The sequence below is a fragment of the Oncorhynchus tshawytscha genome, linkage group LG19 (genome assembly GCF_018296145.1).
Source record: "Oncorhynchus tshawytscha isolate Ot180627B linkage group LG19, Otsh_v2.0, whole genome shotgun sequence".
Taxonomy (NCBI): Eukaryota; Metazoa; Chordata; class Actinopteri; order Salmoniformes; family Salmonidae; genus Oncorhynchus; species Oncorhynchus tshawytscha.
Genome location: NC_056447.1, coordinates 7,934,159 through 7,951,303, shown reverse-complemented (window position 1 = coordinate 7,951,303; position 17,145 = coordinate 7,934,159). Strand labels below are relative to the sequence as shown.

Sequence of the window (17,145 nt, the reverse complement as noted above, 5' to 3'; positions counted from 1 at the left end):
CAAACGGAGTTTTAATGCTCGTTCATGTGCACAGTTTTACAACAGGTCTGATTTATAACACAACCATGTATATATGGCAAGTTTATAAATCTCAATATTTGTGTACATGCGCAGACTTTTCAGAAATGGCGCACACAGAAATCTACGCAACTGTTAAAGAGTCCCCAGACCTTATGTTGTCGACTGTAGGCTTACGTAGCTCCAATGTTGGGGATAACCTAGTCTACTTGGTGACGGTGTGTCACAGAGAATAGAGGGGAGATAGCGGGTAGTGTGCCTTTAAGAGGTGCCCTGACCGCCGCACTAAATCTCCATCATTGTGTTCCAAAGAAGCTGCTGAAATGTCTGCTAGCTCCGCTTTCAATGATGAAAAAGGGGGCTCCTCGAATGTCGGGGAGCCCGAATATGGCCACGACCCGGCCAGCGGAGGGATTTTCTCCTCCGACTACAAAAGGTAGGTGCAAAAACCCGTCGCCGCTTGCGTTTGTCGCGGTTATGTTTAATGTTGTCATATTGAAATATCATGGGCAGTTTATGGGGGAGGTGCGAGGTGGATGCAATTTCCTGCCTGTCAAGATGGAGAGGAAGCGGCGCTTGAACGGGCTTTATAGGCTTGGGGACGTTAGAATAAACAATGTCTCCAACGTAGTTTACTTCGATTGAAAAATATGTGTTTGAAGAGTCATAGTTGTGTATTTTCTTGAGTCCTAGATTATTTGCTTGGGAAAACTGCCGTATGCTGCTACCAACGACAAGGCCATCAGGGCTGAAGCTCTGAATCTTACAGTGATTTGGTGTTGGGCCAATTTAAAATGGGACTAGGCCGCAGAAGCGATATGCATATTCTGTTAGAGGGGGTTTATTTATTGACAGATTGCTATCACATAGCGTAATTGTTCAGTATTCTATCTAGGCTATAGGTTACATTTTAAATTCTTAATCTGAGTTGAACGCGAATCGGGCTGACCACTCACTCGTGTGTAGCATAGCCTATTCGTCCAAAACGCTGTCCCATTAGAAATCAGTTTACAGTGCCTAGTCAACCAAACATGATAGGAGGGGGAAATATGCGATAGATTGTTGCTGGAAATTGATACTACAAATGAAACTAGGCATAATAATCTTCATAATAGTCTACGTAAGGAGCGTTCGTTTTCTATATATTTGCAGAACCGCGGACCGGACAGCTCCGTGGTGCTGAAGAGGACGGTGTGTGTGTTGGGCGAAGTGGCTTGTGTTCACAGAATGCTGCTCTCCAGAAAGGTCGTTTCAACTGGCCTTGTCTGTATAGCCTACTCTTGAAGGGCAATTAGGGAACTGTGATGAATATAATTTCCATTTTTGGCTACTTGGCAAAAGGTTAAGAAAGCGAAGGCAAACTAAGACAATTAATAGGCTGCTATCAACCGATATTCACTGCGATATTACACTAATAAAATGTTATTTGATTAACAAAAAATGAATATCTGACATATAAAGTTTGCCATTTAAATAATTCAGTTGATTAACTGTGCTGTCTGAATCTGATGTTTGACCCTACTCAATGCTCTGTTGAGTCTAATCATTGCAGGTCTAGACAGTGCTATTCAATTGTACTGTATTATTTATCAGTATTGTTGTATTCATGTTATTTGAGATTGATGAGGGAGTAGGGGGAGACGCTGATGCTGCTATTGAAACTAGTTTGTAGCTTAGTGTGTGTGTCGAGTGTATTCTCTTGGATCCTGGATCTATTTGATTTGATTTGGTTGAAGAGTGCAGGGCAGAGGAAAGGGCAGTCTGCCTACCTGTCACTTCTGCTCTTATCTGCAGTTCATTGATTGCTGCAGGCATCAACCCCAACCTGCTCTAAGTGCAATGCAATAAAGTGCATTGGAGAAAAGGAGCACTGGTAACACTATTAAAATATGTGCCTGCATGGCTGCATTGGAAGGACCACAAACAATTTTTCATGTAAAATAAGAACCTCATAAAGGTCCAACTTTTGCATCTGTGCTTTGTAGGTGTTTGTTTCATTGGTCACACCTTTAAAACAGGCATAACAACAAATTATAAAGGCTTCATAGTCTCCACAATCACAACATAATGGTTAACTAATCATTCGTAAGCAAAGTTATAGTACTACATAGAGGGTGTTATAAAAGGTCATTAAGCCACATCTGGTGCTTTTGCAAAAATGTGGCAATGTTTATACATTTATCGGGTAATCCCATTTTTATACTTAAAGGGATAGTTCACCCAAATTGCAAAATGACACACTGGTTTCCTTACCTTTTAAGCAGCATATGGACAAGATATGACAATATTTCATTCTTTGGTTTAGTTTTCATGGCACCGTTTCCATATGCTAACGTTTTAGCATTTGTGACAAAAAAGTCCCATTCAAATTATAGGACCAATATTAGCATTTTTTTGCGCATAACGTACACAAGTATTTAAAATTGATTGTGAAGCTCAACAAAGTCACTTATAGATGATTTGAAGATGATGTGTGAAAATGGCTTATATCGGTCCCATGACTTGAATGGTATTTGTGCCACAAATGCTAAAACGTCAGTATGTGTAGGGCTGTTACGGTGACCGTATTACCGCCACACCGGCGGTCACAAGTTGTGACAGCAGTCAAATTCCACGTAACCATTTAGTCATGGTAATTAGGATTCTCCAAGCTCTGATGCTGCTGCTGATCATTAGTAGGCTACCAAACTTGCTAACTGCCTGGTACTCAGCACTCTATTGTCCCTCTAATCACTCTGTCATCAATGCAAATGTATTCTAAAATCTAATCAAACACTTCATGAGCTCATGTTGTGCAACATTTCAATAGGCTAAGAAATTGCGTGAAAAAACAGAGTGATGTTCTCTATTAAAAATAGGAGGATCCCATCAGCTTTCTATAGGCTAGGCCAACTATATTTATTTCTCAACCTTCCTAATATTAAGCACATTGCTTCTCTTTACAACAGGAGTATAGTCTACCTGGCTGGCATGATAATGAACCATGGGAAAAGCGTACTTAATTCGCTATTTAAGTGCAGAGATGTCATGTATTTTTTCCCCTGCCCCTGGTCCATTCTAAATCCAAACAAATTTCACGCATATATTATTTAATATATGTAAAGACAAAAGATTATATAAAGAATAGTCTGATGGGTGACAATATTAGCCTATCACTTGTGAATTATATATTATCACGTGTGAATGATGCCCAGCTTTTGTGCAGTAAGGCAAGAAACAGCACATGCCTTGTTTTTTGTGACCTTTTTCAAATAATAGTCACACACCTCATGTAGCCAAGCCCATAGGCCTGATAAGGTTTGTATCACAACTAAAGTGGCCAAACAACTTTTTTAAATTAAGCACATTAATTAGTTTTACAATGAGTGTAGGGCTTAACTGTCATGCATACTATAAAAATGAACCTTTTTAATGAAAGCATTACATGAATATTTGAATTGGAGTTGACTTTGGTGTTTTTTACTGCTAATTGACAGTATTTTCGAACATATGCGCTTTACTGCGCTTATAATGTGAAGAAATAGCCTAATAGTTTATCAACATTTTAAGCCAAATGTTCTGATCTGTTGTGTCAGCCACATTGCTTGAAAACTTTTTTTGATGGTAGTGGTTGTATTAATTTGGAATCTATCACATCCTAGACTATGCTTGGAATATTTATTCCTCACACAGAATAGAATAGGTTAACTTTTGTACTATGGGGGGATAGTAGATTGACATAGGCTACTGCCTTTGCTGTTCATTAGGCCTACTCATTTTGTTGACTGACGAAAAGTACAGGTGGACAGTTCTTCCAATATCTTCAAAATGCACCTCAGAATTGGATAAGGATGATCACAGTTGTGTCCCCAATGTGTCTGTCTTCACTTGTAGCCTGTGACAAAGACCCGATCACAGGGAACTGTGGGGGGGATCTTGGATGGTTGGTGGCCTGGTGGTGGGTGGCCTGGCAGTTGGGAGCATGGGCCGGTGGCCGATAGGTTGCTGGTTCGGGTCCCCGTTTTGACTTGGTGGAAGATCTGTCGACGTGCCCTTGGGCGGGGGGCTTAACCCTGGTTGCGCCTGTGGGTCGCTCTGGATGGGAGTCTGTTAGATGACTGAATGCAATGTACATGTTGAGTGGCTTCACTACAGGTTGATTGTATGTTTTAACATTCAATATATCTATTTTTAAGTCCCGATGGAGAATATATCCTTTCTATTTTATTCAGCTATGTTCAGTTGTATTCTTCATACTATAAATGAATGCCATGGAATTCTAAGCAAATATTGTCTGCTAAATGAACTAGTGTAGTCCACAGCCATATGGCATAACCAGATCAGGACCTAACATAAGGATAACTCAGAGTATGCTATTCTGTTCTTCTGAAATAGACTACATTTTCTTCATATCATGTTTCTTTAGACCTGTCTAAAATAAATCATGTATTTATTGTGATGGTGTGGGCTATATTACATGGATTTATTAGACTATTTAAAATGTAGATGTTCCAAAGTTCTGCATCAGTGGCTTGTAGACTATGCGTGGAAGCGATGAGATGCTAAATGTATTCATGTTAGTTAACGTTTGATTACCTACCGTGAGACCGGCAGTTATTTGCTTGACAATCACCGGCTGACAAAATCTCATCACCGCCACATCCCTAAGTATGTGGTTAACCACGCCAGGGAAACTAAGAGACAATTTATGCTTTTTTCAACAACAAAAAATTAATAGGGGCCTGGATTGCTGTCGTACCTTGTCAATAGACCGCTTATAGGGTAAGGAAACCAATATGTAATTTTGTAATTTGGGTGAACTATCCCTGTAAATATATTTAATGTTGTGATAAAAAATGTATCATGCACCTGATATTTCATTGAATACATTTTAAAATACATTTTACAATATCCTTTGGAGACAGACTGTGTTATATACTATGGGCCCGATTCAGATTTACGCCTTTCCTACACACTTCTCAGAAGTTGATGTTCAGACTTACCTTATGTAGGTGCATAACAGGCTTTGCAGGCCTGGTTCCCATGCGTGCCCTGAATAAATTGAATTCAACCGCTGAAAACCCTCCAACCAACAGATTTTCTCATGAAGTTCATTCAAAATGGTTTTCAGTAAATTTGTCTAAAGCCATCCCATTTTTTATTTTACCTTTATTTTACTAGGCAAGTCAGTTAAGAACAAATTCTTATTTTCAATGACGGCCTAGGAACAGTGGGTTAACTGCCTGTTCAGGGGCAGAATGACAGATTTGTACCTTGTCAGCTCGGGGATTCAAACTTGCGGTTAGTCCTTTAAATTTGGTGTACCTTTTTTAATAAGCATTTTCTCGATAGACTCCATGGAATATATGGAGAACAGTTCAGAATATTAGGGATCAATGAAATAAAGCCACGTAGGCCTAAATATACACATATTCTTCTCCTTTTCAGCACTAATTGGTATCAGAACTCAGGATAAGACCCAGATGCAGACAGCTAGAGTCACAGATGTTTATTGACCTGAACAGGGGGCAGGCAAAAGACAGGTCAAAGACAGGTAGAGGTCTGTAATCCAGGGCAGAGTCTATAAAGTGCAGGCTCGGGGTCAGGCAGAATGGTCAAAACCGGGGAATCTAGGAAATAGAACTTGAGAAGACAGGGAGATGGGAAAACACGCTGGTAAGACCTGACAAGACAAGACAAACTGGCAGACAAACAGAGAACACATGTATAAATACACTGGGGATAATGAGGAGGATGGGTGACAGCACGAAGACAGGTGAAACAGTTCAGGGTGTGACAAATTGGTATATTTAAAAATTCTCTGATCTTGTATATCATTTAGGGTAAGGAAAGTAGTTATGAATCATTTTTAAAATGCTTTGGCGACACTTTCCGCACTAAGTTCACTATATATACAGAAGTATGTGGGCACCCCTTCAAAGTAGTGGATCTGGCTATTTCAGCCACACCCGTTAATGACAGGTGTATAAAAATCGAGCACATGACCATGCAATCTCCATAGACAAACATTGCATGTAGCGCTCACTGACTTTCAATGTGGCATCGTCATAGGATGCCACCTTTCCAACAAGTCAGTTCGTCAAATTTCTGCCCTGCTAGAGCTGCCCCGGTCAACTGTAAGTGCTGTTCTTGTGAAGTGGAAACATCTAGGAGCAACAACGGCTCAGCCGCAAAGTGGTAGACCACACAAGCGCACAGAATGGGACAGTCGAGTGCTGAGGCGCGTAGCACATAAAAATCATCTGTCCTTGATTGCAACACTCACTATCGAGTTCCAAACTGCCTCTGGAAGCAATGTCAGCACAATAACTATTCATCGGGAGCTTCATGAAATGGGTTTCCATGGCCGAACAGCCGCACACAAGCCTAACATCACCTTGCGAAATGCCAAGCATCGGCTGTAATGGTGTAAAGCTCGCCACCATTGGCCTCTGGAGCAGTGGAATTGCATTCTCTGGGGTGAGGGAGGTGGTCCGGGAGGTGACCAAGGACCCGATGGTCACTCTGACAGAGCTCCAGAGTTCCTCTATGGAGATGGGAGATCCTTTCAGAATGACAACCATCTCTGCAGCACTCCACCAATCAGACCTTTATGGTAGAGTGGCCAGACGGAAGCCACTCATCAGTAAAAGGCACATGACAGCCCGTTTGGAGTTAGAGGACTCAAACCATGAGAAACAAGATTGTCTGGTCTGGTGAAACCAAGATTGAACTCTTTGGCCTGAATGCCAAGCGTCACATCTGGAGGAAACCTGGCACCATCCTTACAGTGAAGCATGGTGGTGGCAGCATCATGCTGTGGGGATGTTTTTCAGCGGCACGGACTGGGAGACTAGTCAGGAATGAGGGAAAGATGAAAGGAACAAAGTACAGAGAGATCCTTGATGAAAACCTGCTCCATAGGGCTCAGGACCTCAGACTGGGGGCGAAGGTTCACCTTCCAACAGGACAACGACCCTAAGCACACAGCCAAGACAATGCAGGAGTGGCTTCGGGACAAGTGTCTGAATGTCCTTGAATGACCCAGCCAGAGCCCAGACTTGAGCCCGATCTAACATCTCTGGAGAGACCTGAATATAGCTGTGCAGCGACGCTCCCCATCCAACCTGACAGAGCTTGATAGGAAAAGAATGGGAGAAACTCCCCAAATACAGGTGTGCCAAGCTTGTAGTGTCATTCCCAATAAGATTTGAGGCTGTAATCGCTGCCAAAGGTGCTTCAACAAAAGTACTTTGTAAAGCGTCTGAATACTTACGTGAATGTAATATTTCAGTTTTTCTAAAAAACTGTTTTTGCTTTGTCATTATGGGGTATTGTGTGTAGATTGATGAGGGGAAAAAAACAATTTAATCAATTTTAGAATAAGGCTGTAAGCTAACAAAATGTGGAAAAAGTCAAGGGGTCTGAATATTTTCACAAGGCACTGTATGTGGGTATACCCGACTCTGGCTACCGATTAGTGGAAAAAATTTGATATGAACAAAATTGTAAAAAATAAAAAAAATACAGTGGAAAGTCCGGTAATATAATTAAAACATTCTATAAATCAATTAGGTAGGTTTGGCACTATACTGTTATTTGTGCATGTCAACAGAAGCCTATAGAGTGAGTCTCTTTCATCCTTGCAAATTATAAAGGCTAGCATTTAATAAACTTCACTGTGGAAATGGTGATAAGCTATGTATGCTTCAGTTTGCTGCCATTATGACTTGTTTAACATTTATCTCCAGCAATCACAAGATAAAATAGATTGATAGATTTTTTTTAAATGGTCATTTATGTTTACAATCCCCTTATCCAAACGGCTTACTCATCTTATCAATCGCTCTGATCAATTTGTAAATTACATTTCATGGAGAATGGTTTTATTTCTATCTGGGAAAAATAAATTTGATGGTTTTCCACTTGGAACCAACAGGTTGCTTGACCTTATTCCAACGCTTTATCGCACATAAAGGTGGTGGAATTATTAGGGAATTAAGTCTAGGTTGGAATACGGCGTATCTGTAGACACACCTCGCCACGTTCATTTCTTTGGTCTCCACCCCAAACAAATAGCATGCCATTCTCATGCTTAGTCTAAGGTCAGCAGATGCGTTGAGAGAAAAAAGTCCATAAAAAAGGGAATTATGTTCCATTTACGCACGCATAACTCTGGTCATGTGTCCCACATGTAACCCTATTCCCTATGGGCCCTGGTCAAAGGTAGTGCACGATATAGTGAGTAAAGTGCCATTTGGGATGCACTCCAGGTAGGGGCTATATTTACGTGCCTGTGAAATTAATGCATTAAATATGCGAAATGGGAGGCGTGTGTGTGTGTGTTGCTGAAGCCAAGAGCAAAGATGCTATCACCTTGTGTGATTTAAAAAAAGTTAATTTCCTGGCCATGTAGAGGTTCTGGTCTGGTATGTTGGTATATTTGATGATCCTAGTCTAGATATCTGATTCACAGCACTAGAAGTGTAGCCTTTATATGTGTCTGGGGAGCCGTGTAGTCTAGTGACTGGCCTACTGTATGTAGTGACTAAGCTAGAAATTAATCATGTTTTATTACACATTCTCTTCCTTTGTTTGAACACCTTTCATGTTTTTCCTTCGACATCTTTTGAAAGATTTTCACTCAGAAACATTCTGTGTTAATCACAACCACTAATTGGTGAGGAATCATTCAAATTGCTCTTACGTTAAATAGGCCAGCTCACTTTTGATGGAGTTTTTACATCACCATCACCATGACCATACCATTACTCTCCTTTGGTGGAATAGAACAGAGGCTGTTTGGAGATCCGTTTGGAGATTGCCATGATGTATTCACAGTGAAATGATTGCCATAACTGTGATCCCAGAGTTCATTTGCAAGCAAGCTCCATGCTTTTTTAACCATGACATGATGGTCTAAAATACTCAACTGTCTATTGGGATAAACAATTGGCATAAAAATTGTCTTGTAATAAACTTTTTTCACATATGACATATTTTGGTCTTCTTTAGGCTTTAGTGGATGAGTAATGGCAAAACAAACTAGCCTCCATTACATAAAAGCACCCCTGCAAAAGCAATTGTGAAATACTCAATGCACAAACCCTCAATACCCCTTATTATACCATCAATATACAATACGTTGACATATTTGCAGTGACATACTAACCTGCAATTGTTGACATAAGCACAAAAGTCAATGTTATTGACAATAGATAACCTTCGATTAAAGTGTACTGAAGCATTTACCCCAGCAGATGGTGCTCACAGTTAAGTCACTGTGTTGAAGGCTTTTTCACTGTATTGCTATTTATTCCATGGCAGGATGGCCTTGAGTGGGTTCAATGGGTACACACAGTCAGACTGCGCGCCCCCAACCAGCTAGGCACGCCAAGTTTCTGACTTATAATATTTTTGTAAATATTCCATGGATTTTGCTGGCCATGTTTGCAACCCTAGTGAGACAGAGTGCAACCTGTGATAAAACTATGAAAATCACAAATAATCCAATTTTAGATCAACTAATTGATTTAAGCTAATTGAACGTTTCACACAGAAAGAGTGAAGGTGAATTTAGTGAATTGGGATATCAAGTGTAAATTCACCATTTTCAAAAACAATATAATTATTCTTGGCCACTTAATTAATAGCTAGGTTTCCATCCAATTGGCTACAGATTTTAATGCAAATATTCTCAAATCTGCAAAAAGAAAAGATGCGCATTTTCCATTCAGTGCGTGATGACGTACTGCACACAACATTTTTCATGTACCGAATAAAAATCTAAAGTTAAATGTGTTTCCATCGCTTTTTCAACTCTACCGTAGTTTTGCTACAAAAACTGTTGCATTAAATAGCAAATGTGCCTACTCTGGTCTTGGCCAGTGTAGCCAATTTAGTGACTTTGTCGCTATATTTAGCGAGTATTCAGACCCCTCTAGCAACAAATTTTTTAAAAATTGACTAGCGACAAATCTAGCGACTTTTTCTGGTGTTAATGGAGACTTTTGGAGACTGATGTGAAGGGCACATATTCTTCTTACTCTTCGCAACGAGCAGTGGGTGCTGCCGTGCCCCTCCCCCCCGCCCTGGCTTACATTCTGGGTGGGATGTAAATGTAAAATGTTTTTTTGTCTAAAATAAATAAACTGCACGAAAATAAATCACTGCATTTGACTCACACAGCCTCAGTCACTTACTCACCTTGTCCACTGTGTGTGTGCCTCTCTGTGACATAAGCTAAACATCTAGCTGGCTAGCTCATCATGTCTCAGTCTAAACTGTACACCCAAAATACAGAAAGGAGTGGTAATCAAACTCTGAATTCAGAGGCTGGTTGAAGCCGTTTATTGGAGTTGATACACGGGCATACTGCCTGTATTGTAAGGCTGATTTCTATGCCAAACGTAATGATGTAAAAAAACACATGACAACTCAAAAACATACTCAAAAGGCAAAGCCTTATATAACAGTTCCACCCAAAACAAGCTGCCATTTATGGTTAAAAAAGTTGACTGCAAAAAAGGCTGAGGCCACCATGGTATTAGCTATCGCACTGTTCCATGCTGGGATGTGATCACATTGGAGAAGCATGTAGAGCTGCTTTCTCAGACTCCACTGCTGCTACCCACTTCAAAATGCACAGGACAAAGTGCACAGCAATGATTAATGGTGTTCTAGCACCATACTTTCTGAAAACGTTGGTCGCAGATGTGGGTGACCAGCGTTTCAGCCTCCTCCTCGATGAGTCCACAGATGTAACTCCTGGGGATAGGGACTAACAATGCCTCTGTTATGATGGGGATTAACAATGGAGTCCATAAAGTGCTGAAGGAGGAAGGAGTATTGCCTCAAATATCTGGTTCTTATTCGTTGTGTTGTGCCACTCTCTGCAGCTTGCTCATTTGTAGTTCTAAACATATTTAGGGAGTTTTTTAATCACGTTTTGTCTCTCCTACGACATTATTCCTCTCTCCTACAGCGTCCATCACAATCGCATGCATACTTATTTTCCACCATAATTTGCTAATAAATTCATAAAAAATCCTACAATGTGATTTTCTGGAATTTTTTTTCTCATTTTGTCTGTCATAGTTGAAGTGTACCTATGATGAAAATTACAGGCCTCTCATCTTTTTAAGTGGGAGAACTTGCACAATTGGTGGCTGACTAAATACTCTTTTCCCCCACTGTAACTCATTTTACCGACACAAAAAATATCCCACACTGTCGAACGAACAAATGATCTGTCGGCATTTATAAAAATGTACAGTAACATCCTGTTTCCATCACAGCTGTTGTGATTTTTTTTTCATATGGTATGATTTTACTCAAATATAAAATGTGGATGGAAACATGGTTATTGTATCAAAGCTTTACAGTATATACCATGTATTCAGCAGAAATGTTTGGTTAGCTGTGCAATCTTATGTTCTAAGCAGAGAATTTATTTTGCAGCAATGTCATTTTAAAAAATGATCCCGTCTTCTTCATAGCTCCACAGCTGAACTTCTAAAAATCTGGAGAGAGAGCTGGAATGGCATACATACACAATCCATGTCTCAATTATTTTAAGGCTTAAAAATCCTTCTTTAACCTGTCTCCTCCCCTTCATCTACACTGATTGAAGTGGATTTAACAAGTGACATCAATAAGGGATCATACTGTAGCTTTTACCTGTATTTATCTGGTCAGTCTGTCATGGAAAGAGCAGGTGTTCCTAATATTTTGTACATTCAGTTGATTTTTTATGATTTCATACATAATGGGAAAGATATCTAGCTCAGGCCTTTCAAATGAGAGATTGATTTAGTGGCAGTGGCACGTATAATGTATACCATAGAAAATGTGCTTTTACAGGACATGGAGAACAAACTACCGGTGCATGGACATTCTAAAAGTTTAACCCTTAGCCTATCCTATATTGCAGGTCTAGTTGAGACAACACACAGAGAATATACTACTATCGTCCATCTTTAAATCCCGTTTTAGAATGTCATAGCAGCAACAACAATTACTAGAGAGCTTGAACAAACTGGTTTGTGCACGAGATATTTCTTAAAGTTGGACCCTAAACCTTGCTTATATGACATGTCTAGATGAAACAACAACACACACAAATATACCTCCATCATACAGCTTTAAATCCAGTTTTAGATTGTCATAGCAGCAGCAGCACATAGTCACCTGTTCAATAATGGCCACTCGACAGCTAGTTTTTATCTGATGTGCAATTACCCAGCATGTTTGCATTGTTCTGTTGTATCCCAGGTGCACAGGATAGCAAGTCGGCTGGTCTCTGTATAAACATGGCAGAGGAAATGCTGTTGCCTTGGAAACGTGCCCGAGTCACCACCACATTCCATGTTGCTCAGGGCATTTTTCTCTGCCGTGTCATCGCAAACGTGACAGATTGATGCCATTTGTGGATCTGTTTGGCTCTTTCACAAATTGTCCATTTGAATCCTTAAATTCTGCATTGAATGAATTAGGATGAAGTGGGGTTACAATCAATGTTCCCTCTAAAGCACAGTTCTCCTGGACTGCCAAGCAGAAGAAATATTAGCATGCGCAGAGAAGCACGAGATTGAATTTCACTCAACTTTTCCCTTTACTTTGGGAATTGTGATCGAATCAACGCAATATTAGCCACTTTCAATGCAACATAACAAAACAAAATGAACTACGCAAGACTTAGTATGCAAAACTAACAATACAGGAGATTTTGTTGTAGGCAGAACACATCAGAGTATGATTTTATTTAATTGACTGGCACGACTCAGGCATGTACTCTGCACAGACCGGTGCGCCATAACCAATCAGAGATGCAGTAGGCTTATATGAAAATCGACCATTGCCATTTATGGATCTGTGTCATTCACTTTAAACTGGACTGTTTTTACAGCATCAGCGGTTGTGGGTAGATGCGCTTGTTTTGAGATCAAAGTGAGTTACATGTAGCGAGGTGTCCACATTTGTACATTTGTTCATATCCTTTGCTAGTTAGTAAGTTATTAGCCCAGTTATAGATCATTTGTAGTCAGCAATGGGGGAGTGATTGCTTCCTACAAGAGCACAAAACGTGTGCATTTCTAGACATCTTTGAAGAGCGAGTAAGTTAAAGTGCTTGCTTTTGTCTCATTTTGTTGTATTTTGAGACACTCTGGTAGGCCTACATTATGATCAAATAGCCACAGTAGCTTAGTTGACGATTGTTAAAACTAACTTAAAGCGGGTACAGTCCCATTGTTAACATTAAATGCGTTGTGCTGGAAGATGCACAGAATGTTTGCGTTTTCTGTCAGCAGACCTGAAATTTTCTCAAGATAAAAAAATATATTGAACATTGGTTCCAATATAACATTTTGAGTTGAGATGTAGGATGAAGTGACGTTCGTGGAGAAAAAGCATTAAGACCTTGGAGAGGATTGCTTTTTCAATGTGCCATTCACACAGCTGGGAGATGGATGTAGCAGATGAACGAATGTTCATGTTTCTGCACAAACATTCTCCATGTTGTCATGTAAGCCAAAGACAAACCACTAACCGCTTACACACAGTAAAGTCAAGATATTCCTCCTCGTTATTTTGGGTAGGTTATTTGAATAGGTTGTTGTCTTGGTGGCGTAATCTACTAGCCCAGTCCCAGATCTGTTTTGTGCCAAAACAACTCTAGTATATGCAGCTCTGGGACCAGGCTAGGAATCTCTACAAGTTTTGCCTTCCTTTCATTTGTCAAAATCGATAACTTCATTATCTATTGAAATCTAATTTACAGTCCCACCCTGCTGAGCAATACGCCAGCCGACTAGTATCATCCTCTGTTAGCATGATGCTAAACATCAGAAGATTCTCTAGTCACGGAGGCCTGTACGTCCCTACGTAATGTGTTCTTCTATTAGCAATGAGTCATCGACTAACAGGCAGGAGAAGGAAGAGAATAAATGTCTTGTTAAGCCTGCGTTGGTTGAGGCGTGGTTGTGAAGCTAAGTCCAGTTAAATCCATTGTATTCTCTGTGGAGGAACCATAGACTGTATACAAGGATAATGGAAGAGTGCAGGTTTTAAGGTTTGTGGGATTTGAGGTCTCAACCTGTCAACAGCACCATTCTCACCCCAGCGAACTACTCCCTCGGAGTAAGATCTCGACAGTAGTCTACAGTGCCTTCAGAAAGTATTCATACCCCTTGATTTATTCCACATTTTGTTACAGCCTGAATTCAAAATGGATTAAATGTTGTTGTTTTTTACCCATCTACACACAACACTCCATAATGACAATGTGAAAACATGTTTTTAGAAATGTTTGCAAATTTATTGAAAATTAAATATAGAAATATTAAAGTATAAGTATTCACACCCCTGAGTCCATAAATTGTAGAATCAGCAGCAATTACAGCTCTGGATATATCTGGGTAAGTCTCTAAGAGCCTTTGCACACCTGGATTGTACAGTATTTGCACATTATTTGCAAATAATTAATTTGTCAATTTGGTTGTTGATCATTGCTAGAGAGCCATTTTCAAGTCTTTCCATAGATTTTCAACCCGATTTAAGTGAAATCTGTTACTAGGCCACTCAGGAACATTCAATGTCATCTTGGTAAGCAACTCTATTGTATATTTGGCCTTGTGTTTTAGGTTATTGTTCTGCTGAACGTTGAATTTGTCTCCCAGTGTCTGTTGGAAAGTAGATTTTCCTCCAGGATTTTGCCTGTGCTTAGCTCTATTCCATTTATTTTCATCCTAAAAAAACTCTAGTTCTTGCCGACAACAAGCATACCCATAACATGATGCAACCACCACCAACCATGCTTGAAAATATACTACATTACAAAAGTATGTGGACACCTGCTTGTCGAACATCTCATTCTAAAATCATGGGGATTAATATGGATTTTGTCCCCACTTTGCCGCTATAACAGCTTCCACTCTTCTGAGAAGGCTTTCCACTAGATGTTGGAACATTGCTGCGGGGACTTTCTTCCTTTCAGTCACAAGAGCATTAGTCAGGTCGGGCACTGATTTTGGGGGATTAGGTCTGTCTCACAGTCGGCGTTCCAATAGATCCCAAAGGTGTTCGATGGGGTTGAGGTCAGGGCTCTGTGCAGGCCAGTCAAGTTCTTCCACACCGATCTTGACAAACTAGAGTCCAATGGCGGCGAGCTTTACACCACACCAGCCGACGCATGGCATTGCGCATGGTGATCTTAGGCTTGTGTGCGGCTGCTCTGCCATGAAAACCCATTTCATGAAGCCCCCAACGAACAATTATTGTGCTGACGTTGCTTCCAGAGGCAGTTTGGAACTTGGTAGTGAGTGTTGCAACCGAGGACCGGCGATTTTTACGCGCTACGCGCTTCACCACTCGACTGTCCCATTCTGTGAGCTTGTGTGGTCTACCACTTCGCGGCTGAGCCGTTGTTGCTCCTAGATGTTTCCACTTCACAAGAACAGCACTTGCAGTTGACCGGAGCAGCTCTAGCAGGGCAGACATTTGATGAACTGACTTACTGGAAAGTTGCCATCCTATGACAGTGCCACATTAAAAGTCACTGAGCTCTTCAATAAGGCCATTCTACTGGCAATGTTTGTCTGCATGGCTGTGTACTCGATTTTAGATACCTGGCAGCAACGTCTGTGGCTGAAATAGCCGAATCCACTAATTTGAAGGGGTGTCCACATCCTTTTGTATACATAGTGTATGAAGTGGTACTCAGTGATGGTTTGTGTTGGATTTGCACCACATTTTTTGTATTTTACTTTAGTGCCTTATTGGATGCATGTTTTGGAATATTTTATTCTGTACATGCTTCCTTCTTTTCACTCTGTAATAAAGGTTAGTGTTGTGGAGTAACAACAATGTTGTTGATCCATCCTCAGTTTTCTCCTATCACAGCCATTAAACTCTGTAACTGTTTTAAATTCACAATTGGCCTCATGGTGTGGTTTCCTTCCATTCCGGCAACTGAGTTAGGAAGGACGCCAGTATCTTTGTAGTGACTGGGTGTATTGATCCACCATCCAAAGTGTAATTCATAACTTCACCATGCTCAAAGGGATATTCAATGTCTGCATTTTCTTTATTTTACCCATCTACCAATAGGTGCCCTTCTTTGCGAGGCATTGGAAAACCTCCCTTGTCTTTGTGGTTGAATCTTTGTTTGAAATGTACTGCTCGACTGAGGGACCTTACAATCTGTATGTGTGGGCTACAGAGATGAGGTAGTCATTCAAAAATAATTTTAAACACTATTATTGCACACAGAGTGACTTGTTAAGCATATCTTTACTCCTGAACTTATTTAGGCTAGCCATAACAAAGGAGTTGAATACTTATTGACTCAAGACATTTCAGCTTTTCATTTTGTATTAATTTGTAAAAATGTGTAAAAACATAATCCCATGTTTACATGATGGGGTATTGTGTGTAGGCCACCGACACAAAATCTAACACAACAAAATGTGGAAAAAGTTAAGGGGTGCGAATACTTTCTGTAGGCACTGTGTATAATACATTGCTTCCCCTGACTCCCTCACTTTTGCTCACTTCACTTGATCTTTCTCCTCTCTCTCACCTCCTCGGAGTACGTGTGACTGTCTGTTCTGATATCGTCTTTATTTTCCCTCCCCTGCCTCTCTAAATGTCATTGATTTTTGTCTGGCTTTTTCTCTGAAAAATGTCTCTCTCCAGTGGCCCACACCTACTCATCCTCTCTGTTTATTTCTCAGAAGACTCAATATGTTTGTACGCCATCTAAGCGGCCATCTTGGTTTGGTTGTTTGCAGTGTTCACTTGACTGTTGATTACAACAATGTCACTCAGTGTTAATTGTCAATGAATAATTGAACAATTCCTCTTATTCAATTGATTTCGCAGTCTCGGGCTCTTTATCTGTGTGTGTTTGAGGAGATCTGTAAATCACCTTGCATCCTATCTAACTAATAATTATAATTTCTAGATCTCTGTGTCTCTGTCTCGCTCTCTTTCTCGGTCTCTGAAACGGGAGTGTGTATCGGACAAATTCAGTTGAAGATGAAATGTCATAGTATCCTTGTCTGTTGGATGGTGGGCAATTTACTTGGCATGAGTAGCAGAGAGTGCAGCAGGGCTGACTGATGAGATGATGTCGAGCTGTGAGGAGAA

General features: G+C 40.4%; 1 protein-coding gene across 5 annotated transcripts in view; it reads left to right on the top strand.

Annotated features, from left to right (window-relative positions):
• The first annotated feature begins 236 nt into the window (after positions 1-236).
• LOC112218315 (adaptor related protein complex 3 subunit beta 2) overlaps positions 237-17,145 on the top strand; it is an 89,913-nt gene continuing 73,004 nt past the window's right edge. For 2 of the 5 annotated variants that reach the window (XM_024379009.2, XM_024379008.2), the window contains exon 1: positions 238-454. In XM_024379009.2, the coding sequence (XP_024234777.2) occupies positions 342-454 (113 nt within the window). In that variant the 5' untranslated portion in view covers positions 238-341. Of the gene's footprint in view, positions 455-17,145 lie in introns of all 5 variants that reach the window. The other 3 variants (XM_024379011.2, XM_024379010.2, XM_024379007.2) reach the window with 2 other exon arrangements.